The 27663-nt window shown below is 39.5% G+C and overlaps 2 protein-coding genes across 5 annotated transcripts in view; one reads left to right on the top strand and one right to left on the bottom strand.

Moving 5' to 3' along the window:
* The window catches only part of prdm6 (PR domain containing 6), a 106379-nt gene extending 93679 nt beyond the window's left edge, over positions 1-12700 (bottom strand). For 2 of the 4 annotated variants that reach the window (XM_038703811.1, XM_038703813.1), the window contains exons 1-2: positions 12228-12700; positions 9675-10393 (exon numbers count right to left, since the gene is read on the bottom strand). In XM_038703811.1, the coding sequence (XP_038559739.1) occupies positions 9675-10377 (703 nt within the window). In that variant the 5' untranslated portion in view covers positions 10378-10393; positions 12228-12700. The remainder of the gene's footprint in view (positions 1-9674; positions 10394-12227) is intronic. The other 2 variants (XM_038703812.1, XM_038703814.1) reach the window with 2 other exon arrangements.
* Positions 12701-20352: 7652 nt separating this feature from the next.
* LOC119891861 (peptidyl-prolyl cis-trans isomerase C) lies at positions 20353-26452 on the top strand. Its single transcript, XM_038703809.1, has 6 exons — positions 20353-20591; positions 21416-21529; positions 22208-22301; positions 22666-22733; positions 22909-23025; positions 23611-26452. Exons 1-6 carry the CDS (start codon positions 20490-20492, stop codon positions 23737-23739), a joined length of 624 nt encoding a protein of 207 aa, XP_038559737.1. The 5' UTR covers positions 20353-20489; the 3' UTR covers positions 23740-26452.
* The last annotated feature ends 1211 nt before the right edge of the window (positions 26453-27663 follow it).

Raw genomic sequence — 27663 nt, 5'->3', positions numbered from 1 at the left:
TCGAGCTTCATCAGAGAGCTCACAGTGCAGAGAGACGAGAGAGAGGCAGAGGAGACGAAGAAGAGTTCAGACTCAACTGTCGATGACATAAAATCTCAACAAGCGTTTAACTGTGAGCTCTGTGACGTTTGATTTGCGTGTTTTTACACTGCAGCTCTGTTCTGACCCGCACTCACACAACCTGTAAAATACACTTAATACTGCTACTGCTACTACAAACCCCTGATACAAATACACACAGGCAGACTTGGCACCTATTTATAATTTTCTTACTCTTTCATGATTTAAACTATAACTCTGCAAATATTTTATTTAGGCAAAGTTCTTGCGCAGCTGCTTCTAAACAATATTAAACATGTGGGAACTTCAGCCTCTTTTGTTAACTGAAAAAAGTATTTGTAGAAAAACACTGACAAAAGCTGTTGAACACACTGAACTCCAGAGACTCAAGTAAATACAAATAAATATTAACAGGGAACATAATATTTATTTAAAATTCACTTTACATATATTTACTATATCCTTCTAAATTCATTTATGATATATTGATTTAAGAAAAATGTGTTTATTTGCATTACAAAATATATATAGGACCCCACAACAGACAGAAATGCATCACTGAATTGCTTTATATGCAAATGTTCATTTGTTCTACTGCTACTTCTGATATGATTTATTTATTACTACTATAGAAGTACTTTTACTATAAGACTGATAATGGCTCAACAATAAAATATAAAGGTGAATGATGTTGAAATTGAATTTTTTAAAGGTTACATGTGAAAAAAGTTTCAAAAGGTTTTTTTCATTTTCCTTTTTCAAACTCCATCTGTTTATAAACGCTTAAAGCTACAGAAACACCCAGCAAATTGACCATGCGTTAATAATTTCCTGTCAAACTACTAATTCCAAAGTCAATAATCTGTCTTCAAACTTGAAAAAAGTACATTTGCTTGCTTGTCTTGAGGCCTTCTGATGTCTGGGCTCATGCTTCAGGCTAGTTATGACTACCGTAGAAAAAAGCGCATGTTAAATACATGTTAAATATTATATGTATGACATATGTTGTGAAATTCTTTTCACATTTGATGTTTTGTTTTTCATATCTGAAAAACACGTGTGAATTTAACACATGTATGAAATAATTGATGTGATATTCTGTTCAACATGTGTATGTGTGATAATGCGCTTTTTGTAATGGCAACACTACTATTACACTGACTCATACTAATAATACAGTTAAAGACGCACTCTGCAATGAAGTCTTTCCTTCACTTAACCTATTGTCTCTTCCTCCTCTTCGTTCTTCTCTTCCTCTCTTACAGACTGATGAACTGGCTGTGAACTTGTTATGGCGTGCTCTCCTTGCTGCCCATCATTCAAACTCAGTATTCTGTTACATCCATCGCCAGTGTTTAGACAGCTCCGCTCTGCCTCTGATCTCTGAGCGATGGACGCCTTTTCCAGTGAAAACGTCTGCGGGCACTTCGTACTGTGCTTCTGTGATGTGGTTTGGTCCCACGGAATGAGGATTTTTTTTTTGTCAATATTAACATTTTTATCTCTTAAAACATCTATTTTCAAAGAGTGGGTATTAATCTGCCTCATAAACATATCAGTCACCTATATATCCATGTATTGAGACTTTGAGGCGCCACTTATGATTTCTACCTTTGCACGTTTCTGACTCTAATCCAGAGCAATTAAGTGCTACAGTATCAAGTCATTTCCAGACTTGTCATCATCACAAGCACCAAACAGCGAGAAGGCTGAGCTTCCACAAACTCAACTAAACCAGCACCCTTCATAAAGACTATCGATTAATGAATGGCTGCGTTTGTTAACAACACAGCTGCCAGTCCAGATGAGGACGGACCACACAGCAAGGCTGCACTCCTACTCTGTAAACCCTGAACAAACCTCTACAGACCATTGTAGCCTCTTTTAGCACAAAGTTTTGTCACATTTTGGCACATTTACTGTGCTGTCTCCTTCAGTCTCAGTGTTTGATAAACCCACTGTACACAAGCAGCAGACAGACACGGTTAGAGACTAGCTGGTGAAGAAAGTGGAACATCTAGCAGCTGAAGAGATAGATACTTCCCTGAGGAGCCAGAGCTAAAAGGAGTTGGAATATTGGACTTATATTTGTCAGGTGGACACAAACATGACCGTAATGTATGGGATGATCCTGTTCAACCCGTTCTCACTTCCCATCTTGTCACGTATGGACGCATGATCAAGACCCATCGCCGTCAGTTTGTAACGCACGGGGGATCCCTATAGCATCATAGTTCAACGCAGTGGGGGAAGCACTGTAGCATCAGTTTTTGACGGTAAATGATATTTAACAGAAAAGACTGAGTAAGGAGGTAGTTGGGGTGGATGGAGGGCCAGAACCCTGACTTGAGACTTGAGATAAGTTTGCCCTGAGACCGGGGTTTGTGTCCTGTGTGAAACAAATAGTCAACATAAAACATTTTTTATTTAAGTACACGAGTTACCTAAACTGTGTAAATGATGTAAGTTAACTTAAGTGTTAACTGACCTACGTAGTTATATTAACCCAAACCACGATCTTTTCCTAAACTTAACCAAGTAGTTTTGTTGCCTAACCCTAATCAAATTGCAACGTTTCATGACTTCAATAACGTGCCGTTTCAAAATGCTGATGTTTCGAAGGCTAGCGTTTTATTTTGACAGTCTAACCAAACATTGCACAATTGTTGTTGCTAAGCGTTGCTAACTTGACCGCGGAGCCTTAAACTTCTAATGACACAAAAGGGGTGCCCAGGGCGTTGCTAGGCAACGCCAAAGGGCCTCGACCAAGCGTCAATATGTGACGAGTCAGGAGTGAGAATGTGTTGTCCTGTGTTACTGTTTTGCCTCCTAGACTGAAATCACTTAATGCAACTTCTAGTAGTTGAAAATGACCACTTTCTGTAACTTCTTCTCTGTAAAAGCCTCCCAAGAAGGTGAATTTTTCAAGGCTTTTACTGTTTAGTAGTTGCAGGAGTGCAGCTTGGTTAGTTCAGGTTAGTTTCTTGTCGCAGTTTACTATCAGAAAACTGTAGGTGTGGGTATACAGTGGAATAATATATACATTATATGATGCCACTATGAATAATGTTAGGTATCTGTGCTGATGTGAAATTATATGCTGTGACAGAGGATTTTATCCATATCACACGCCCCTAGGAGGAGCAGTTAAGTGCGATCTGTCCCATGGGCTTCATATTTGTCGGAGCAGTTAACGTTTGTCATGTTGTTTGAAGAAATGTGTCAATATAAGAGTCAACTTGCAACAACCTGTCCAGCTGCGTGAATGTCAACCACACTTTTCCGCATTTTTGTGGCCATTTCATCCCCATCCTTAAGGCTGTCTACAACGTTGTGATTGGAAATCAGCTGTCAGTGAGCGCAATGCCAGATCTATTAGAATCACTGAAATAAAATTGGTTGATTGGTTCAGAGGAACACAATCAGATTGTGTTTTAGCTTTTTTGTTGGCAGATCAGTCTTAATCTCAGTCTGCTGGTGTTTTGCTGCAGTTTGGGTGATCCTCAAACTTCCAAACAAATAGAAAAACAACTTGTTCTGTGAACTCAGACTTTTAGAGCTGGTAACAATGGAATACAGTTGAAAATTAGCCTGCTGGCTAACACTGGCACATTTACAGAAATGTTGATTAATGTGCACTGTCCTTAAATAAATAAATGAAATGAAATGAAATGAATAAACTAAGGAAAGTGGTAATATGGGGATTTAATCCTACCTTGCAGGACAGGAGTCCCAGAACATGCTGAAATTATAGATATTTACAGTTTCTGGACAGTTTCTGTGTGTGTTTGAAGAGTGATGAGCAGGGATTAAAGTGGGACAGCAGAATGGACAAACATGGGTTTATTATCTCACATTAAACATGATCCTTTATGTGTAAAAGCTGTTTTAGTAACTCTAAGACTCAGCGGCTGGAAACCAGCAAAAAGAGCTGTGTGTATGTGTGTGTTGACTTGTTTTACTATTGTTGTGGGATCCAAAACGGGATTCATCAAATTCCGAGGGATTTTCGAGGGTCAAGACTTGGTTTTAGGGTTCAGATTAGAATTAGGTTAAAGCATGTAGTTGTGATGTTTAGGATTAGGGTAAGGGGCTAGGGAATACATTATGTCAATGACGGGTCATGAAGATAGTGACACAAGGCTGTGCGTGTGTGTGTTGAACGGACTTTATTAAATTACAATTAAAATGCCAGCTAACATTTAGTCCAGATGTAAATTGTAAGAATTGATGTGTTTCTTTATGAAAGCAAAATACATCCCAGCTGTCTTCCAGTCGTATGTTTTATTTCTCAAATAGAACAAAATAAAATTTTAATATATGAAATATAAAACTCCAGACTCTTCATGTTGTCCCCATTTTTGCTCAGTGACAGTTATCCACTGGTCAGAAAATGTAATTTTATTTAAGTTTAAACCTTTTAGTCCCTACAGAGAAAAAATACTAAACAAGGGACATGTGAGTTCATTTTTAGGTTATTATGTTTAGTTTAAAAAAAAGCGTGGGTACACTTTTGTATTTGTAATAATACAAAGACAGTTATAAAGTTATTTTTTTCTCCAAAACATCAACTTGTATAAATTAGATTATTGCTTGTTTCCATTACTTATCTGTATTTTGAGTTTGCAACGTTGACTTAGTTTTAGAGGCAACAGATGGAAATATAGTATCTGTGTAAATATGGCATAATTGATCATTTAAGATAGTGGTTCTCAAATGGGGTCCAGGGACCCCCAGGGGCCCTTGAGGGGGTCCCAGGGGATCCCCAGCAAAAAGGGGAATAATTTAGTTTCACTATAATTTCATCCATAAGTAACACAGTGACAGACTGTGTTACAGCTGTCATGGGTGTCAAACACTGTAATAAAACATACAAAAGCAAAAATGCCTTCAGACGGGGAACTTTGGGACAAGATCTTATCAAATGGTGGTCCATGGTCTAATTTGAGTCAGTTTAAGGTTGATAATGAAACTTCAAACCACAGGACTGGAAGCTGATATTGTTTTCATGTTGACTGACAGCTATTTTAATTAGACAGGAACTTAATTCTCATTGGGTTCAGGGCTGTAGCCAAAGTCATCAAACGTGACCGACCCACTTAAGCAATTAAGTCACCAACCAAACTCTTTTGGTTTTCTGCGTATTTAAAAGGGCACTGTCACACACTTAAATGTCAGTTTACTCATCACAAGGAGTACAACTCAGTCTGGAAAAATGGCTGCATAAAGTCCTCTGTGTCTCTAGGGGGAGCTTTGCCAAGTCTGAAAAAACCCCAGTCCTGATGATGTCATAGTGATGTCACCAGGGTTATCTCTGCTTATACTTGGAGACTACAAATTTCAAACAGACAGCCTCTGTTACAAACTGGATGGACAGTGAAAGTGATTCACTGAAAAGTCCCCCAAGTTTATGAAAGTGCATTACTAAATGACTGGAGCAGCCCTTAATAAATAGTTTATTTATTAATTTCACTGTTTTGGTTTTGGTATGCCTTCTCTAGCCTACAATAAGTCAAGTTCATTTTACCAAAATGACAAATTAGCTCTAAACGGCTTTACAATCTGTAATTCAGCTGCAGAACAATAATATTTGAATCGTTTTTTTCCCTTCTAAAATAGTCAAAAAAATTTGGTCCGAAAAATATCTGGATCACACTTCAAAATGATCAATGATCAAAATGATGTGGAATTTTAGAATGCTCGTTAATACCTCCAAAGTAATATAACTGAGGTCATGTTCTCCATCATATCAGCAAAATGGGCATTTTGCAGCTCAAAATGCATTTCAATGAATCTTAAGGTAAACTCTTTAATGACTCATATGTTAGTATGAGTATATTAGGCTGCTCCTTTATGCTTACTTAATATGTATAATACATTATGTAGCCTAATGTATTATCATATTATAATAGTCAACATTTGTCTTAATTGAAAGAGGAAAGAAATATGTCAAAGAACAACAGTAACCCAAATAATAATTTATAATAGGTCCAAAAATTATGATACATATGAATCAAAATAAAGTTATATGTGAAAACACACCTACGACTTTTTGGACAATTTTGGTTTGGTTTCGGTATTATTATTTAAGCCTATTATTATTATTATTGGTGTAATTAATAATCGAGGTCGAACAGCGACACATGAGGGAGTGTATGTATGTGTGACTGCTTTATCTACATCCCCCCTTTCCACACACACACACACACACGCACACACACACACACACACACACACACACACACACACACACACACACACACACACACACACACCCAGAGACCTCAATACGGCCGTGTTGGGATGATAAATAGCGGGCCGGTGGCCGGTGGATCGATCCCCCTCCCCCCTCTCTCTCTCCCTCTTCTCTCTCTCTCTCTCTCTCTCTCTCTCTCTCTCTCTCCTCTACAAACACAAAACTATATACGGCAATTAATTCCTGCTTGTCCCTCCATCCCTCATCGGCCCTGCCGGCGCGTATCGACGCAGATTACTGCTGATGGTCCGTTTTATCACCGCAGAATATACAGCGAGGAGCGCTCATAGATATAGACACACACACACACACACACACACACACACACATAAATATATGTGTGTGTAGTCTATATATGCTACATAATCTCACTTGTGTTTAGGATCGCTGCCATATAACGCCTGAAACCAAAAGCAGCGGCAATCACTCTATGATCAACTCTAAAGTTACGCGCAGTTGTCACAGCCTGAACCTACGACCTTATATTAAAGCATTATTATAGGAGTGATAAAAAGCTGGTGACACCGCTGTATAGGAGGACAAAAGCATTTATCAAACAGTACGATGCGCCACAGTCACCTTTCCTTATTAAATATTATACTAATATTATAAAGATATTATTGGGCTGTTAATGCCGCACTAGATTAGGTTAAATACACCTACACGTTAATAGAAATATTACAGATAGGCCTATAGGCTATTATAGGAAAGCAATATATCAATAAGATTATATTGCATCGATTATATAGGCTAATAAGGTCTGGACTATTAAGAGAAAAAATAAAACAAGCCCAACGAGCAACACAACCCACTTTAATCCACAGTATCGGTATATTATTTGGAGTCGTAGCTGTTGCCTATACTATTTATATGTTATTAAAAATACTATAGAGTTTAGTAAAGTCACCACTCGCACGGCAGACACAATGAACTAAGATGTAACCTCAAAAAATATTATAAGAATATTAAAAGAAAATCGTCGTTTGTTAAAAACGAACACAATAAATGACCTGAAGAAACAAAGAAATATTCTGGAACATTTTAAGATATTTAAACAGACAACAATTAGACCCCATAAGATAATTACTGAATCAGTGGAATCATACTGAAGGAATATGATGTTGAACTAATTTGATATCACTTTTTCAAAAAAACACCCCTTATGACAGAATTATTATATTAGTAGGTATAGCATTATCTTATATTCTATAGATGCTTTTTGGAGAATAAAACTTAACATTGCAATGGAAATATAATAAATAGCCCTGTTATAGGAGGATGACGGTGTGTAACGAAAGTAAATAAAATATATTTAGGCAGTAAAAAGTCAAAGAAACATTATAGGATGCTTACACAAATTATCTCGCGTGTCTGAAGACAAAAGCATCTAAAACACCAAATGTCCACGAGACTGCACTTTGATCTCCACGTGCGCAGCGGGAAGCGGAGCGGCCCACCGTGACTTCGGCTCAAACCTGGAGAGTGTTCGAGAAAACGGCCCTCTGAGCTTCTGCTGCGAGTGTGTGAAGACTGCGTTTGTACGTGTAACGGAACACCCTGGCGTTACTGTAAAACTGCGCTCGATTGAGAAGATTTTAAACAAGAGGGGCGTGAGTGTGCGTGTGCGTGGGCGACTTTTACGCCTGACGGCTTTCTGTCAATATCTGTCCACAGTCTCTCTCTCTCTCTCTCACACACACACACGGTAGGCCTAAGTAATAGGCTAAGTGAGAATTTAAGTAAGAAAGGAGTTTGATAATTTGATGTGGCTTAACAAACTAAAAATTACAGGAGTAACAATCTGCTTAAACTATGGGCCTAATCTATAAAACAATTAAGGAGATTTTTAAAGAGGAAAAACGTGGAAAAAAACAGAACCTCCCAGTCTTTTTAACCGGTTCTGGCGGTTCGTTTTATTTGTTCACTGCCCTTAATTGAAGAAAACTCTTCGGAAATCAAACTAATAGCCTTTGCAATTAATCAATCGCTCTGATTGGAATTGAAAATTGGAAAGTGAGCGTGCCTATAAACACAATGTGTAACATGGGTGTAGCCTAAACCCCGATTCTTATTTTGCAAAAAATCTGAATGAGGTCTGGTTAATATTAACTCTGAGCTGCCGGCCTACTGCTGCTGCTCCTGCTGCTGTCAGAGGGTTTGAACCCTGGTCAGGCTGCTGACCTTTGACCTCTGACCCTCGACGCCCCAACCCTCCTCCAGCTCCTACTGTCCAGCACTGCAGCTGTCAAACCAACTGTAATGGCTGCAAACCACTGCATAAAACATTAATTAACAAAGACTTGGACTCTAATGAATAGCTTCATGTGGTCATTTGCTTATAAAACGAGGTAACAAATTTAACTGATTTTAATGACAAAATAAATATATTGAAGTGTGTATTTTATTTTAAACTGGTGGAAATTTGATTAAAAAGTAGTCAAAGTGGGAACAATCTAATTAAACTATCATTAATTTATTTCTCACCCATTTATTTAGCATCACTGGTTCTAAGTGAATGTTTAGCTTCAGTTAAGGCCTGACACTAATTTTGAGGATCAAATCATAGATATATTTTAGCACCGTTAATGCTCTATGAAATACTTCCTAAATATTTAGAAATATAGTGACACAAGAAAAAAACAATTATGTAAAAGTTATAAAGTAAAAGTTACTTTACATTCTTTATGAGAATGCAAATATCATGGAAATAATATAGGATTTTTTTACATTAACAATTTAGTAACATAAGATTAATTACAGTCGAATAAATTCCCAGTAAAGTCACCATTTAGCAGCAGACTAAAACGTCATTGTGGAAAGATTAAATAATGATAATAGAAATATGCAGCAGCAAATATTACGGTAAATTTACCACTGATGATCAGAACTCTTTAATTCACTCACTAGCATCACTACAGACCACTGCAGACACTCTGGATGAATGTAGAATTATAGCAATATTATAAGAAATTTATAGGAGACATATCAAATGAAAACTGACATCAGAGAATCAGAGACACATCTATGAGAATATCATAGAAGTATTATACAAACTGCAAGTGTGCAAACACAACCTCTAAATGGGACACCAGGTGGCCTAGTGCATATTATAAGGTCGGCGTTATGATAAGGGATGATCATGATGATATGAATGCTATATGATTGCGAGGGCCTTTGATGCATGTCATCCTCTCTCTCCTCTCATTTCCTTGCACCTCTCCAATTTCAAATAATATGCACATTAAAACACAACCTCTAAGTAAACTCCAGTGGCAAGTCGGTCTGTGTGTGAGTGAGTGAGTGTGTATGTGTGTGTGTGTGTGTGTGTGTGTGTGTGTGTGTGTGTGTGTGTACATACGGTTGTTGACCTCTCCTGTGTGGTTGCTCAGTGGGATGATCTCCATCCTTTGCTGTCCGTACAGGTAGTAGTCCAGCTCCTCCGACGTCAGCTTGAACCTCCCCGTCGCTCCTTTGCCTCCCTCCTCTCCTCCTCCTCCGCTGCCGCTGCTCTTCACGCTGGACGACACCACGCCGACCCCGCCACAGCTCTGCTCTTTGGCCTGATGGAGAAGCCCCGCTGCTGGGTTGTGACCGTGCTGGTTCTCCGGAGGGACTACCACCATCAGGTCTCCTCCCCCCCCCCCTCCTGGTCCTCCTCCTCCTCCAGGTCCTCCAGGCCCGGTACATACCGGGGCCAACGCCTGCCCGAAGAGTGCGATCTGCTGGGGGACAGGCAGCTGGGAGATCCCTGCTGAGGTGGAGATGGAGATGGAGGACGGAGTGAGAGCTGATGCTGTCGCCACTGCTGAAGAGGAAGCTGAGGAGGAGGATGTAGAAGAAGAAGAAGAAGAGGAGGTGCAGTGTGTGGAGGCCAGGAGGTGGCTGTGCAAGCGGGATGGGCGTAGGCTGTCTATGGGGATGGAGAGGCGGTCAGGTGGAGGCGGTGGCGGGGCCAGAGGAGCCTTCAGCTGCGCCTGAGGGAAGAGCTGCTGCCAGTGCTGCAGGTAGGACGGGTCCACCTTCAAGAAGGCCGAGCCGCTCAGGTCTCCCGGCTTCAGCATGGCTGCCCGCCGGCTGCTGGAAGGACAGATCAGAGAGGATGAGGTGTCAGTCACCGGCATCAAAACACACAGGAACATTCAAAAGGTCAGGGCAGGATTTAGATATGTACACACAATCCATTCAGACCGGGTCAAATCTGTTCAGCGTGTGTTTGATTTTTTTGTCGGGGAGTTAGACCCAAACACACAACGGACAAGAACTGCATCAAATTCACTACAAACACATGTATAGATGCCAAGTCACATTTAAGCTGTGTTGTTTTACTACTTTAGGTTTACATTTAAGAGACAAACACACTCAAACATGTCACATTAACTGCTGTATTTCTACATTAAACTCACCTTTCAGGCATTTAACTGAGACTAGAACTCAAAAATTTAACTTATTTCAAAGTGTGTTTGCATTCAGTTTACTGTGTGGGTGTGAAACTGATGCTGATCACATATCTCTGCAAATAGTTGAATTATTTTTACTCCATTGTTTTATCATTCTTATATAACTTGCATCTGTTTATTCCATATTTATATATTTCTACATTTATTTATGTCAACTGTATGTTTATCTACGTGTAGCACCTTATCACCAAAGCAAATTCCTCATGCGTATAAAATCCTACTCAGCACCAAAGCTCTTTCTGATTCTGATTCCAACATTCACCCTCATCGTTCAAATTTTCCAGTTTTAAATTGAGCCAGATCGGACCTGATCTCGACCTGATTTAGAGTTTTTACCTTCTGGTTAAGGTGTTATACAGAAAAGGGGCAGCGTGTGAGCCTTGTTGCTTTATCCTGAACCACATGTTGTTTGTGTTAAATTTACATGAACACACATGAGATGCAGAAATTGAACCCCTGCACATCACATCCACATTTAACAGTCTGATCATGTTTCAACTACAAATGTTCAATTTTAAACTTCTGGTGGGTTAATAATAAAAAAAAAATGCATGTGTCTGATAGATATTTACAATATGTTAAGATGTTAATTGCATTAAAATTAGGTTTCAGGTGTAGAGCGGAGCATAAAAATAAAAAAGTGTTCCAAATTGAATCTTCACCAAAACCTTGAATAAAGCACATCCACTGTGTTGTCATCGTAATTACAAAGTTATTAAACATGTTATAAACATTTATCCAATTCATGCTTTCACTCCTGTCAGTCACCTTGACTTTATATTTTAGACATAAAACTAGGCTTATAAAGATAAAATTAGACACAGAGCTCCTACTTTAAATTTACATTTGTGGCAATAATTAGAAATATGAGAGTCAGAAACTTCTCAGTTGACAGTAAATTTATGTTTCAGGTGTTTAAGATGTTCCTGATCAGTTTATTCAGTCAGACATGCTCCACAATTTCAGCCTGCATGATTTCACTGCTGTTTGAGAAAATACAGATTGTATTCTGCAAAGAAAGTTGATGTGCTTCTGTTTAGATTAAATATTTAGATAGATCAACATACAGTAAATTTCTTTTCTTTTTTTTTTTTTTATTAGAGTTCAGGATGTACAGACAGGTTGTTTCACCTTTCCACTGCTCGAAAAGGAATAAATAAATCCGCAGATGCACTGTATCATTTCTAAATTTGAAAGGAGAAATGTAAGATATTTTCAGAAAAAGTGTCATCTGGAGCCTTTTTCAGCCTCTTCATCTTGAGACTTGCACGAGTCTATTTACTTTAATTTCACCTACTACCTTAGACTATTTTTATTCAATTGTTTCTCCTCATCCTTTCTACAAGATGAGCAGTAAAACCCTTTGGTAAATGACAAACGTGGCTAGGCGCTATTTCTGAGACATGAAATGTATATAAACTCTTATGCCAATAAAACACTCAGTATAAACTGACTTCAGACTGGTTGAACCTCCGCTTCAGCCCTGCTCTGCTCCGCTGTCTCGGTCGCGGATGGTTGTTTTAGCGCGGATTTTACGCACGCCAAGCGCAAAACCCGCACCAAATGAAAGCACTCAAGCCGCGAGCACACACTTTGGATTAGTTTACAGTGTAAACCAGGCAGTGAGTAAAAGTTTCATCAGAATAAAGATGGTCCAGTTAAGTCCAAGTCAGATCGGCGGTCCGGCGTGCTGTCCGTGGCCGAACAGAGGCAGTGGTCGGCGGGGAGAGATGAGGGGACGCTCCGCTGTGTTTCCCCGGAGTTTCCCGGGATGTTGTATTTTCTTTAATGTGAAAGTTGCAGACGCGCAGAAAAAGCTTACTGCTGTCAGAGCGTGTGCGGCTCCTGGGCGCTGATTTCCGGACAGCGGTGGAAGGTTTGTCCCTCCTCCAGGCTGCGGTGAACCATCGAGGGGAGCCGGGACAGTTCGCTGCGTCCTGCGCGTCTCCAGAGCCAAAACTACCGGAGCGGCTGCTGTGCGAGACTCTCTCTCTCTCGCTCTCTCTCTCAACCCCCTTCCATTCACTTGCCCTCTCCCCTCCCCCTCTCTCCCTTATCTCCTATGGTCTCTCTCTCACCCTCTAATCCACCCGTATTATTTCGCTCAGTCTCTTTCTCTTGACTCTAACACTTTCTCCTCCTCCTCTTTTTCTCCATCCTCATCTTCAAACTCTCTGTTTCTCTCTTTTCTCTCTCAGCACTTGGCTTTTCTGTTTCACTTTTGTCACTCCATCTGTCTCTTCTTTTTCTCTAGATTCAGCTAAGTTCACTTCAATCTAAGTTGTATTCAATGACACAAAGAGACAGATCAACATACTATGACAAGTAAATCTCTGTCTCTCTATCTACCACAGCAGAAAATCTAAAGGTTAACTGGAATGTGAAGTGGACTGTGTGTGGTTTGTAGTAAATGACAGTGTGTGACTGTGTCATCATTATGTTTGTATTTTATCTTGTAGTGATCGATGCAAAAGGACAGAAGCACTGTCTCTCCATACTATAGTAATTGCATCACATGTAAACAAAGCTAATGCAACACACTAAACACAAATGAGGAAAGTCAGTTTTTTCCTGCCTCTACACTGACACAAGATGCTAGCAACAAGTTTTCCAGTATGTCCTTCTATGAAGGTTTTCTGATCAGCCACCTCTGTGGTTATGGTTGTTCAGGTTTAGGTCACAAAAACTTCTTGCATGTGGTTAGGGGAGAGATGGTGGTAATAGTTGAAGTTTCTGTATGGAGATTTTGAACATTAATATGGCAGCAAACTGTATGCTGTGTGAAAATATAGGGGAGTAAAGGCGTCCTGAGCAGAAAGATGTCACACTCCCTCTCTCTACGATGTCATCCAAGCTTCTCTTTGTTTTGGTAGCAGGTCCGGCCATGCGTGCATGTTAGTGCATGTGAGCGCCTCCTTGTGAAGCTGTTGGTTTTGAGGACAGCGATACCCCAGTTGTTTCTTTTCTCATCTAACGCAATGAATTAAGGGTTTATTTCAACCAGACCAGAGTTGGTGATTGTTGGAACAGTGGAAAGACTAACAAAGATGGTTTTGGTGAGTTTTATTTTGGTTTTGTCCAGTGAGAATGAAATGTGTTTTACTATGATTTGCGAGGTAAAATGTTTTTCTCAATGGAGTCTGGAGGGCTGTAGTCTAGATTTGTTTTGGTCTGAGATGCTGGTGCTCTAGTGTGACATTTAAAGGCAGTGAATGTCGCTTGCAGCTCCTTTAAAAGAATCCAACAATAACTGCTGGTAGCAGACGGGATGTAAACAGCCGTCTTCAGTGTCAAACAACAGAGTCATAAATTCTTGCTGTGACTTGGCTGAGAGACACGGCAGACTACATTTTAGACCACGACCAATCATCTTGTACAGATGTGATGGGTAATGTGTCAGGAGTTGACTTCACTGTTCCACCTGACAGCAGTGACATCTTAACTTGCGGCTGTGTTTACACTTTGTGCTCCTATTGGTCAACTTCACTGAACACGTAGAAGTTGCCAGACTCTGCAAGAAAAGGCCAAGAAATCTGACACACTAGTCTTTTTCTCTGTGCGTTGTGAGCCATCCTAGATCCTGCGTTTGTTGTCTCCCACTACAAACAATTTCCTCTGTCTTGGTCCATTGTCAATGTTGTAACTAAGATCATCATTACAAAATTAATTATTATTATTATACGTCTTGTAGGTGGTCATCCCGCTGTCAGCTCACTTCAGCTCCTTTATCAACCTCTCATGTTAATTCAGCGTGTGTGTGTGTGTGTGTGTGTGCGTGTGCGTGCGCGTGTGCAGATAAGACAGATTACAGCCAAGCTCATTGTGTTTCAGGGTCTGACTTGTTATCCACGACCCCGAGCTTTCCCAGCCGTCTGCTGCTCACAGGCACACACATACGCACACAAGCACTAGGCATGTGAAGCATATCATACGTGTGCGCGTTCATCAGTCATTGTAAGCTGCTGTGGATAAGAACATCAGCTAAATGCCTGAAAACCTAAATGTGTGTGTGTGTTGTTATGACTGGCGTCGCCCTGACAGGCCCCATTTGTCATCCTTGGGACCTCTGGTGGATTGATAACGAACAAAAACACAAACATAAGCGTCTGTAAATGAACTCTTGTCGGCTTAAAGCGACTTTTTCAGCAAAGAGGAATGCAGAGCAACAACAGGCCGCCTGATTGGCTGAAGCACAAGTCCAGGGTCGACGGTAGCCAGTAGGGAATCACAGGGTTGGGAGCTCAAATCCCAACTCCTCCAGTAGGAAATGTAAGCTTTAATTTGTTTTCACCTAAAAGGCCAGAACTTAGTTTGATGTTATTTTAAAGTTTAAGTTGTTTAGATTTTTGAAAGTACTGTAAAGTTTTACACCTACTCTCATAGGAAATTGTGATTGCAGGAGGGATCCATGACTGTGTGGACAAAACAGAGGCTCAGTCCACTTAAACATCTTTAGTTCCCTTTTTTTTCCTGACCCAAAACTCACTCATGGCAGTGTCACCTGGGACTTTAAACTTAGACAAAGTGCTTCACAAAATGATAAGAAATCCATGGAGGACTGGACAGGAAATGAGAGGAAATATACCTCATGTTTTGTTTCAAGTGATCATAAAGTAAATGTTTTTGTGACCTAGACATAATAAAAAACGCTTCAGTCTGGACCAAGGTGGTGAACTCACCAAGAGACAGACATTGCCATCCCTAGAGTCATGCTGATAGCATGGCTATAAAAGGACATTCCTACACACTGCTCTTGCATTGAGTCAGTACATTAAAGTAAAGTTTCGGTCCTGCAGACGGTCTAGAGAATGACTTCCCTTTAAAATCACAATTATTAGAAGGTATTTGTCCTTTTCATTGAAAGATACTGAGCCCCTCTCACATGCACCTGCATTTAGAAATACTACAAGTCTTTCTAACCTGTTGTTAGTTGATCAAGAACACAGATACACAGCATAAGTATAGACAAATTATAATAAGGATTGCTAGTCTATTTAAAGTATTTATAACCTGCTCGTGACCTGACATTATAATTACTGAGAAGCCATGAAGCAGGAAATAATCACTCATAATCATAATAACATCATAATAATCACTCCGTCATCACCAGAAATGGATGACAGAAACACGTTGATCTTTAAATGTCCTTAACATGAATGTTTTGATATCATAAAACATTTAAACGTCCTCTTTTTTCATTAGTGGGGGGAAAACAGCAGAAGGACTGTCAAATGTTATGTGATAATTCCAAGTTTTATGTGTTTATTTTGATCCACATAACACCTAAGCTCTGGAAACACAGGAAGCTCTGCGTCTCGCTGTGGACAGTAACAGTAACACCGCCATTATTTTCCTTCATGCGCTGAGCAGGGAGACCTTTTAGTAACGTATTAATTTATGTTTTCTTTGCTCAGCAAAATCAGATATTTGGTTGAAGTGAAATAAAACGAGACACTGATGAACTGAACTCTTATGTGAAGATAAACTTTAATTAAACTGATCTGATCTGATTGTGTTGTATCAGATATATCATTGAACTCCCCATAAATCAACAGCTTTATGTTAAAGTTGATGTCACACTGTTGAGGCTGTAATCTTTGCTTTTTATCATAATAACTGTTACATTGGAGCTGTTTACTGCTGTTTTTATTAATTGGTAAAAGCAGATTTTTTTATTTATTTATGGGCATACTTCTTACATAAAGTTACATCATTTTCCCTCTTCATCATCATCATCATTAGTCAATAATTAGAGTTCTTCACCATATTGTAGTTCAAGACAGAAAGCATACAGAAAGAAAAGAAAAAAGGAAAGGGCAGAGCGGGAGGAGAATTAGGTGTTTTCATCCATTGATTAATGGCTTTCTAAAGCAAGCACATCGGAGGAGCTTGACGATCAATAAATTAACTGCCCAAATTCATCATTTTCTACAACAAAAGCTAATTATTTAGACGGCTGCAGGAAAAGAAAAAACACAATATTAACAAGAGTTCATTTAGCAAAGCAGTGTATTCCTGCATGTGAGAACACTGCAGAGCTGCTGTTTCCACTCAGAGGAGCTTCATATTCAACACAATCTAAACTGAGATTACAGCCCTTCAATGAACACAGATTTAGATTTAAGCTCAGCTGCGTGGCAAAGTTCAAAGTTAAATCCCAGTTTAGTAATTACTGATTATTAAAAGATAAAAGACAATGGTAAAGTAAATTGACAAGGGCGTTTGGTGAGAAGTGTTCCCTAAATAGAGTCATTATTGATACATGTAATAAGAAAAATAAACTGTGTTTTCTAACTATTTTTTTTGTTTCTTGTTAGCCACGTTGGCTCTAAGAATGGAAACATATTTTAGTCTGTCCATCACTTTAGTTCAAAGTGAAATATTTCCACAACTGTTGGCTGGATTGCCATTCAATTTTGGTTCAGACACTGATGTTCCCCTCAGGATGAACCCTACTAACGTGATCCACTGACTTTTCATTTAGTGTCATCATCCGGTCAACATTTGACTGCGTCCAATACTTTGGTTCATGATCAAATACCTGCAAAACTAATGACATTCCCATCAGCATCAGCTGTACTTGTTTAGCGCTTATTAGCGAATGTTAGCAAGCTTAAATACTAAACTAAGAAGTTGAACAAGGTAAACATTATACTGGCTAAACACCATGTTGGCATTGTCATTGTGAGCATGTTAACATGAGTCGCACCGCTGCTACACACCCTGGCTGTGTCACATCATTTGATGCCAGTGGCAGACTGAATTTACATCCAGTGGCAATGCAGTAAGCATTGTGTCTGATCATGAACTGCAGCGTCCTCGGTTCGAGTCCAGCTGGGGACATTTGTTGCATGTCAACTCTAATCTCTCTCTTCTCCTGTCTTCTCTCTATGGTTGATCTTATTAAGGCATAAAATAACCCCACAAAAAACTTCAACAATGTTTCTGGGCAGTTTAATCTGAACAATTAATGCTTTGTGATGCTGTTACAGGTTTGTTTACATCAGTGCAAGACAACAGGCTGATAAAATGAATCATGAAAGGTTGAAGGAACATACATTAATGCTTTAATAAACATCATCATAGAGGTCCAACTCTACAGCTGCACATTTGAACATTCTTGTGGTTTAAATGGCATTAAGCTGACGGGGCATTTAAGGAAGAATTTACGGTTTAAGGGGTTCATTTCCACTCTGGTATAAATGAGGCTGTGTTGGTTTAAATCCATGAGGGTTCGTTAGCAAACAACTGATGGTAATTCAATTAAAATGTTTGTATGTCCCCTGTTCATTCACACACACACACACACACATGTACATCACCCTGTAACCTTGGTGTGAGAGCCTCTTGTATATATACAGGTCTAAAGCGGTGTCATGTTCATTTACATAGGAGTATGTTGTTAAGGTCCTGCTTTGACATTCAATTAAAACGTTTACATTTCTGCTTAATTAATTCAGCAGATGGCGGGAAGAAAAGACGAATGGACGGGCTGCTTTGACAGGAGACCGATAACTCTGTGTGTGTGTGTGTGTGTGTGTGTCGGCCGTGGTGTTAAGGTCACGGCAGGCTGACTATTATAATTCATCTCTATAGACATGTATTCAGCAGGGACTTATATTCTCTTTTTCAGCTTTATTTCCTGCAGCTGAAGCCGAGCTGAGCTGAGGTGTTTTTAATGCAGAAAAGTGTTGTAAAGCCGTAGTGCTCGTCTGTATGGAGTCAATTATTGTACACTGTATAGCAGTTTATTGTTAAAAAAAACTAACTGCTGCAGCTGATTATTGATCTCTGCATGCTGGAAGATGCATGTGTTTGTCAATCATGAAGAGAAAATACAAATCCACAGAGCTGCAGGATCATTTGTTCCTGTTTTGATTGTAGGACAGAGGCTGCATTTGGTAACTTTACATTTTACACATATATTATTTATATATTATATATATATAACCTTATGACTTTACAACCTGAAAGATCTCCTATGTACTAGAATACTTATGTTGGAAATACAATGGCAACACTTAATTACATCATTTCCTAATTATTTCCTAGGAACTTTCCTGGAAAGAAACGCATATGATTATAGGGGAAATAGAGAGCATATAACTTGGATTAGGAAATATAATAATCTAAATAATCAATCGGTGGGTTTTAGACTCAGTATCATACTGCCCTGCAACAGAGAGAGAAACTATAGACAGAAACAACACTGTTTGTCTCTTTTTGACTGATTTTATCAATTTAATTTTACAAATGCATCACTGTAATTAGGATGCACTTATCTAGGTGATTATTTGTTGAATACATTATTCAATTTCTCTTTTGTTTTCCCACAGATATGTGTTTTTAGTAGTAGTAGCAGTATCTGTGACTCCTTCCAGGTGACAGTATTGAAACTTCCCGCTGTCATAAGGGACATTAAATAAAAGGCATTTTCTAAGATCTGTTCATGTAAAATACAGAAAATTAGTCTATAAAGAAAGAATATTTAACACAATACCACACTTTTACATGTGACCCATGAAAGTTAAATAAATTACGATTTGATCCGTCTGTATTTAGAGGTGTTAGCTCCTCTGCCAGACAGGGGGCGATGTTGTTGATGCTCATGCATATGCTGGTTTATAAAACCGCATAACCTACATTTAAACACTTTTTTAAAAAACTGTCCAGTTTAGGATTGACTTATTTTTATGGTATTAACAACAGCAGAATGTTGTGTTTTTGTGTTTATATTCTCTCCGTCAGGATCTACAGTACTTGTATGATCCTCCAGGTGCGTGCAGGCTGACAGGTGTGACATTCATTCTTGTTACTACAAATGATCAAACACACTGATGTTACTGTTTGTACCAGCTCAGGGTGTTAAAGGTCAACACAAACAGGACAGGTAACCTTTATTTATCCAGAGAAGGTTTGACTGAGCGGAGAGATTAGAGAAAGATTTGTTGTGTAGCAGGAACGTTTGTCCTTCAGTCTCACGAGGAGCCCATCATATTCATCAGGAGACCCCTTGGAAGGTCTCAACCCACAGGTTGGGAACCACAGATTTAATGTATCAGTAGTGAACAGAATGAAAATGTGAAATATTTTGCAGGCTTAAAAGTGTTTTAATTTGGGGGCATTCTTGTGGTTTTTTTTAGAGTTTTTGTAGAGTTTTTCTTTCTTCTTATGACTTTTAGAGTCTTGTTTCAGAGTGGTCACTTTGGAAAAATGAGCAGTTCTCAGAAGCTGTCTAACCCAAATAAAACTATAGTATATATAGTTTTGAATGCATTCAGTCCAAACGTTTCTGTGTCCCAAACACTTCTGTTTCATCTTTAGGCAACTTTCACTGCTTGGATGCAAGACAGATCCCCTTAGATTATAATTATTTACAGTAGGCCTAAAAAATCTCATTAATTACACTAATTCTGCAGAAAATTGAACGACTGAATCTTCTAGATGCCTCTCTTCACATATTTTCTTTGGCTATTTTATAATCTTCTTCTCCCATCCCCTCTTCCTTCTCTCCTCACTTTCGCGGAGCTTCTCAGTGGGCGGGTCTTTGATCCAAGCTCAGCCCACAGGGGGGAGTGGTCTGGTGATGTAGCCGCGTTTGGAGCGCCGTTCCCCGGCCAGCCTCCCAGCTGTGGATCGCTGTGATTTCTTCTTCTTCTCCCCCGTCACCGTTACTCCCAGCAGGGGCCTGCCGCCGCTCTCTCCGGGATAAAGAAATGGAGCTCCGGACAATCCTGCCCGTTCTGCTCTGCCTCTCTGCCGCCTGTCTGCAGGTGTCCGGTGCTGCTTCACGGACAGGACCGAAAGTCACGGAGAAGGTGGGTGATGATTTTTGCCGCATTTATTTGCATTAATGCCTAACTGCGTCTTCTCTCCTCTCGGTGCACCATCGGCATCTTCTCATGGCGAGCTGCTGCGCGCGCCGGAGCGTGGATAATAAGAGGCATGCAGGACAGCAGCAGCGCGCGCACGCACACACACACACACACACACACACACACACACACACAAACACACACACCAACGCGGAGACGACGTGTCCGGTCCCAGCCGGGAAAGGCCTGAACCGGAAACACACAATTGTCTCATCGCCTACTTACACATCGTTCCATAATACACACACACACACACTGACACGTGTCCATTCAGATGAGACTTAATGCGCAGTGCGTTCGCCTGCTGGCCATTCACACACACGCACAGACACACGCAAAACAGGAGCTGGCCTCCATATAGATTTCAGCGTGTTTCATGTTCATATTATCTTAATGCATCACATATAAAATCACCAGTTATTATGGCCAAATTTAATCTTGACTTTTGTCAGATTGTAATTTCAAGTACTCAGACGTTTTACTCAAGTAAAGGTAGAAGCTTGAATTTGTCCCTGGGGATCAGTAAAGTCTGGTTTCATCATTTATTTATTGATTATATTTTGAAGCATTGGTTTTAATCTGGAAAGTAACTAGTACGTCCAAATAATTGTAGTGAAGTAGCTAGAACATTTTTTATTTTACAATAATTTTAGTAGAAAAATGGGAAAAAAAACTGTTCTTAGATTACCCATGTAAATGTTTCTTGTCACTTCACACCTCTGATTGATTGACACTCTGCCTCTGTATGTGTGTGTGTGTGTGTCCAGGTGTTTTTTGATATCACAGTGGCGGGTCACGAGGTGGGGCGGATTGTCATTGGCCTCTTTGGGGAGGTCGTCCCACTCACCGTAAACAACATCGTTGCCCTGGCAACCGGAGAGGTCTGCTAATGGTCGATGCTCACACACACACACACACACACACACACACACACACACACAGAAACTCTGTCATCAACACATATGGTATCATTTAGCTATCTAATCTTCATAATTGTGTACCATGTAAATCATTTGATTTATTCCATGTACAATCAGACAATACAAACATACACAAAGTCCAGGTAAATTTGTTAATGCGGCCAATATTATGTGAAATAACAGTTTTGTCCTAAAAAGAATTTGGTATTTTAATAGAAAACTTTATCAAATGACCCTAAACTAAACAGTAAATCATACAGTGCTTCACTCTCACATCTCTAGTCAATGTTGCAGATTAGGTCTCATTGTATAAATAAAATATTGAACACATAGGATATGATATTTTGAAATTAAATGCGGATATCTTTTTTATATTTAATCGAATTGTTTAATATTTGGTTGTGCATTGCACGTATTCAATATTCTTCTTTCTTTCTATATGTTTGATGTTTCCACACAAAAAGCCTTGAAACCTCTAGTTTGTCTTATCAAGCAAGTATTTGATTTTGTTTCATTTAAAATCATTGTTGTTGTTGAGTCTACTTTGTGCAGTGTTCACCTAATCCTCTCAGAGCTGATAATCCACTGTTACCGTGAATGTACAGTGGGTTGGCTTACATTTGGCGTGTGCCTCTGCAGAAAGGTTACGGCTACAAAGGGACAAGGTTCCACAGAGTCATCAAGGACTTCATGATCCAGGGAGGAGACTTCACAGCTGGAGATGGAACTGGAGGTGGGACTGAGACTCAAAGTGTACTTTTTTTAAAATCAAACACTCATTTTCTGTTGGCTTGAACACGGAATTCAAACTGAGATGAGTGTTCATGTTAGAAAAAAGCCTCAACAAACTCATCCTGCAATGTAATCCACATCTCTGCTGTCTAATTTTGCACTCTTTGTATTTTTTCACCAAATTACAAATACATGCACACCCTCTGTTTCAGTCCTCACACACAATGCTGCAAAGCACGTTAGTAGGTGATGAAGAGCTCATTCGTGTCCTTAAAAAAAAGCCTTTTTTACAAACAGATTTTAGATTTTCATGCAAAATTTGTCTCCATCTGAAAGTGAACACATTTCATTTTTTTCCCATTCAGGTCATAGCATCTATGGAACAACCTTTGCAGATGAAAACTTCAAACTGAAGCACTTAGGAGCCGGCTGGGTGAGCACACATGTCTGTATTTCTGTTTCTGACGTGAAGCTGACCTCAGTATTAAAGAATAATGAGCCAATAAACTACATTTTTCTACTTTCATTCTAGAGTGAGAAACAATATAACTTGTCAAAATGATGATGATGCGATGGATGAAATGGAATTGCGTGTGTTTATGTATTAGGTGAGTATGGCGAATGCTGGTCCGGACACCAACGGGTCGCAGTTTTTCATCCTGGCTACCAAAGCTCCTTGGCTGGACGGGAAACACGTGGTTTTTGGCAAAGTCCTGGACGGGATGGTGGGTGGACCATCAGACACTTTTCAGAATTCTCCAAAGAAGAATATATCCTGAAAGTTTGTTGTGACATTCCCATTAACAGAAATTTGAAATTGTAGATTGTTGGTAGAATACTTTTTATCCTAAGTGGAATCTGGAGTTTGAGGACATAAGAAAAAAGTTACTTAACAGATAAAGTCATTCTTCAAACAAAGAAAACTTACAGTTAATTCACATAATCCAAACTACTGAGAGGAAAATGGCATCAACCTGCTTGTTCTGCCAGGTTGACAGGTGAGCCAGCTTGTTTAGATTCAAAGGCTCCGCCCACACTGGAAGCATACTGCAACCCATTGTACTCGAACTCGGAAAAAAACGACCATTGACAAGGAATAGTGCAACGGTCCTTCAAGTCAGAATTCCAAGTCGGAAATCTGTCCAACTGTAGTTCTCCCTCCTAAGTGTCCCTTGTTTATGCTAATGAATTTTTCATTTGTTTATTGCCATATAACCCTACACCTCTCATTCATCTTAGTCATAAGAGTGCCGTTAAAGCCTCATACTTCTGAGTGTGTCTAACCTGCTTCTGTCCGTCTTCATTGGCAGTCTGTGGTTCACACCATCGAGCTCCAGGACACTAATGACAGGAACCTCCCGTACACCGAGTGTGTGATCGTCAACAGTGGCAGGATCCCCGTGAAAGAGCCTTTCGTAGTGGAGGTGGAGGGCTGGTAAATGACAAGACATTATGTGATTATTACTGCTGATCAATCAGAAATCCAGTTTGCAGTTTTGCCAAATTCATATTTTCATACATTACTCATGTTAACATGTTAACACTAAAGGGCAGGGTATTGTTTGAATCTTTTGATACCAAGGCTGAAACATTAAGGTATTAAGGAACATATCAAACAGTGATGTTAACAATTGCTAATGAAGGAAGGGAAGATTTTTATGAACTTTCTAACAGGGAATACAAGTCAATCTGTAGTAAACTGGGTGTGGAGATCAGATTGGGATTAATAGTAAAATTGTAAAAGAATACACAAACATGTCATATTTTTCTATCCTCAGCTGAAAACCTTATATCTCCAAAATGGCCACATTTTTGAACCAGATTTATGACAGTGGTGTAACTTCACTTTGTGACCTAAAATAGTTTGAAAGGATTTGTGAACCTTAAAGGGTAACTTATGATACCAACTTATGATATTTTTACAATCTGAACCCCATTTTCTGTGTGACTAACGGTAACAACAGTTTGAAAAATTGGTCCAGTATTGAGTGAGCGCACTTCAGTCAGCAGCAGTGAAACAGGGCTGCAACCAGCAGCGTAACATAATTGTGACTGGCCCCGGTGCAAATATTTTTCTTGTGCCCCCCCATCACCTGCCCCCAAAAACACGCTCATGTACACACGGGCTACAGACACACAACGACTCCATGCAATTGCAAACCTGCAGCCTTTGATCAGCAGAACAAACAGCAGCCAAAGTGCCAAATCTATCAACTCAAATACAGCTGCAAAGTAATCCTTGTGGGCAATTGCTTCCTGTCAAAGTACGTCCACAAAGGGCTTGTTTTTGCCACTGACAGGCTCAGCTTGATAAGTGTCTGACTTAATTATGGAAAGGATCCCTATAGATACCCTACCTTTTTTTTTTTTACAGAGTAAGATCCTTTTGTTTAACCAGAAACAGTCGCTGTGTTCAAAGCCACCAGACTCCATTGACAAAAACAGCAATTTCTTCTTTACCAAAGCGGGAGTAAAGTGTTTTGCAAAACGTGCAGTATTGTGGTCGAAAAAGGAAAAGGAAATCGTATATTGACAAACACTTGTCACCGCAAAACATACGGGGAGAGTGGAAGAAATGCACAAAGGACGTCTGACAAGACAAATTACTGTGACACAGGCTGTTGCATCCCGGTCAACTGCAAGCGCTGAAAGAATCAACACGAGTTAAAAATGTTCCTTTACTACATTAGTCACAGTGAAAATTGGGCCTAGGTAGAAAAATACCAAAGTTATCCTTTAAGGTGTGATTTTAGGGTGATTTACCCTGTCATTTAAAAATACATCACTGAATACAACAATACACATACAAGACAAAGTTTCGCAACACATTCTCACTCCCAACTCGTTACATATTGTATGTCAAGACCTCTTGGCAACGCTTTAACACAGTGGGTACCCCTTTAGCATTGTTTTTGCACATGCAGGGCTCCTCAGTCAAGTTAGCAATAATAAATATGCAATGTGGGTGAAAGTCCGGTGTCTGACCCGACCAGCTAATCCGATCTGCTCCCTACATGGACTTTTGAGTTATTTATATTAGACCTACTCCAAGGGGTCTTGACCAAGCGTCCATATGTGACGACTTGGGAGTGAGAACATGTTGCTGTGGAAGTACAGCATTTATTTTATTCCAAGGTGGATTGTTTATCCATTTGAATTTATGTGCTGGTTATTTATGACATACTCCGTCTTAAAGGACCTCTCATAGATGAGCATGTAATACAAAAACCAAAACCTGGAGATATGAGGTTTTCAGCCCATTCTGACACATTGTAAGCAGAGAGGAGTGGTGTCAGTTTGACCTCGTTGTGTTCATTATTGATCAGGTTCACTGTGGTTCATGTTAACGTTTTTTATACGTTAGCATACTTCCATATTTAGTGGATGGTGCCAGTTAGCATTATCAAACTGTATAAAACGAAATAATGAACTGTGACTCAAACGTATCATGAAAACTTGCACTTACAGAACTTTGTAGCTCCTCATTAATCTCTTATTGCCAAATCATTGCTATTTGCCAAAGTAGCTTGCATGTTCTATGCATCTGATCAATACTTCATGTCATATCTGTTAACAAACATATGCAAAAATTACTTGCAACCTCTGTAGCAAGCACCTTATTATTTATTTTTATCATTCCATTCCATCAAGGAAAATGAAGATATCCTTTTTCATGTTTTGATTAAATGGAGATAAAGTGTCTCTTCCTCATAAGGCATTATGCACCATATCATGTTTTGCAAAAACTACAGCAGAAATTGCTCAGGAGGAAAATGTTCAAAAAGTGTGGAAGTGGGTATAAATATTGTACAAATGCTGTTTCTGTCTTTTGGTGTAATGATCTTAAATGTACTTTGTGTTAGAGGTGTGTTGTTGCTGACTGACACCAGGTCAGTGAACTCATTCCGACTGTTAAAAGTTTTTTTTATCTTTTTTAATTCAGTTCAGAGTTCAGTTAACCCGAAACTCTCATGGTAGCATTATAATGCTGAAAAGTAATGACCGATATTCCTCATGTCACTGACGTTAATGCAGCATTTTAAAACTCTTTAGCAAACGTATCAGAAGTTCCATTTTCATTATTTCTTTATAACAGCAGAAGAAGAGTGCCAACAGGGGAATTTTCTACAATAAACAACTGTTGCAGAACAATCTTGGTGTCTGTCTGTCCTGTTTTAGTTTTTCTGTTGATTAATGCCTCGTTCAGGTGATCAACTTGTTACGACAGCAAATTTCACATTACCGTGCCGTATTTACCAGGCGTTCAGGTAGTCATATCAGAGCCAATAAACCAATAAAAGCAGGATGTAAATAATGGAGCCCGACATAGACTTCACTCCTTGCTTTTAGAATCAGCCTGATGTTAATCAGGATATTACGGATAAATACATCTCAGTTTTACCTTTCGCCATCTCCTCCTAGTCTTCATAGGAAAACCTTCTTATTGGATGATTCTGCCACACATGTTTAAGGTATAATGCCAATGTTCAGTGCCAGTGCAGGAAGAAGGGTGTCATTCTTTAAATCATAGTACAATCTTTCACTATCCTCATCTAAGTGTTTTAGTTGCTTAATGTTAACCCCATACTGTGGTATGTCATGCATGGATAATGCAGGAATAAATAAAACATTTTTTTGAAACAGCATAATTGTACATAGCCTAATCTGTGGTTTCGCAGAATCATCCCATATGAGCAATGAAAATACTGACCTGCTTCACTGTCACAGTTATTACTGTAAACCTGGTTATCCACATCTACAGTATCTACCAGCTTTTCTCTAAATTTTCCATTGAGGTATGACTTGTTCAGAAATGACCACCGGATCTGGATGCATTGCGAGTTGCTGCCATTCTGTGACCGAGCGTCTCACTGACGGCTCTTTTCTCTGCTCTGCTGTCTTTATACACCTGCTAGGTTGACATATGTGTCCTGGAGCAGTTTGCGTCTCCAAAAGTGAAAGTCACTATGCCTGTATTTATTTGCGATGGAATTAGAATTAAATATTGAATGATGCATTTAATTTTTTTACTGACTTTGTGTCAACATGGAGGCCAATAAAGAAAAACTATTTTTTCTTGTAAACAATTAGTTAGTGGGAGGGATAGAGAGAGAAAGTAACGGTGAGAGAGGGAGGGTGGGAGATGTTTTCATGCTATTACATTTCTTTCTCTTTGTTTTACTTTCAATTGCCAAAAAACAAAACATCACTGCCAACATCATGAGTGGGACAGAGAGGTCCAGCTCTCCTTTATATATGTTTCTGTGTCTGTTGAAAAGAGTAGGGTGGTGATTAGTCCACGGGCCAAGCCAGAATTTGGTACCACCAAAGGTGGCAAAATCTCTTTGCTACCAGTTAGTTTG

Source organism: Micropterus salmoides, unplaced genomic scaffold (genome assembly GCF_014851395.1).
Source record: "Micropterus salmoides isolate LMB-PRFRI ecotype aquatic unplaced genomic scaffold, ASM1485139v1 Ms_hic_scaffold_7, whole genome shotgun sequence".
NCBI classification, from domain to species: Eukaryota; Metazoa; Chordata; class Actinopteri; order Centrarchiformes; family Centrarchidae; genus Micropterus; species Micropterus salmoides.
This window is presented reverse-complemented; position numbering and strand designations above follow the sequence as displayed.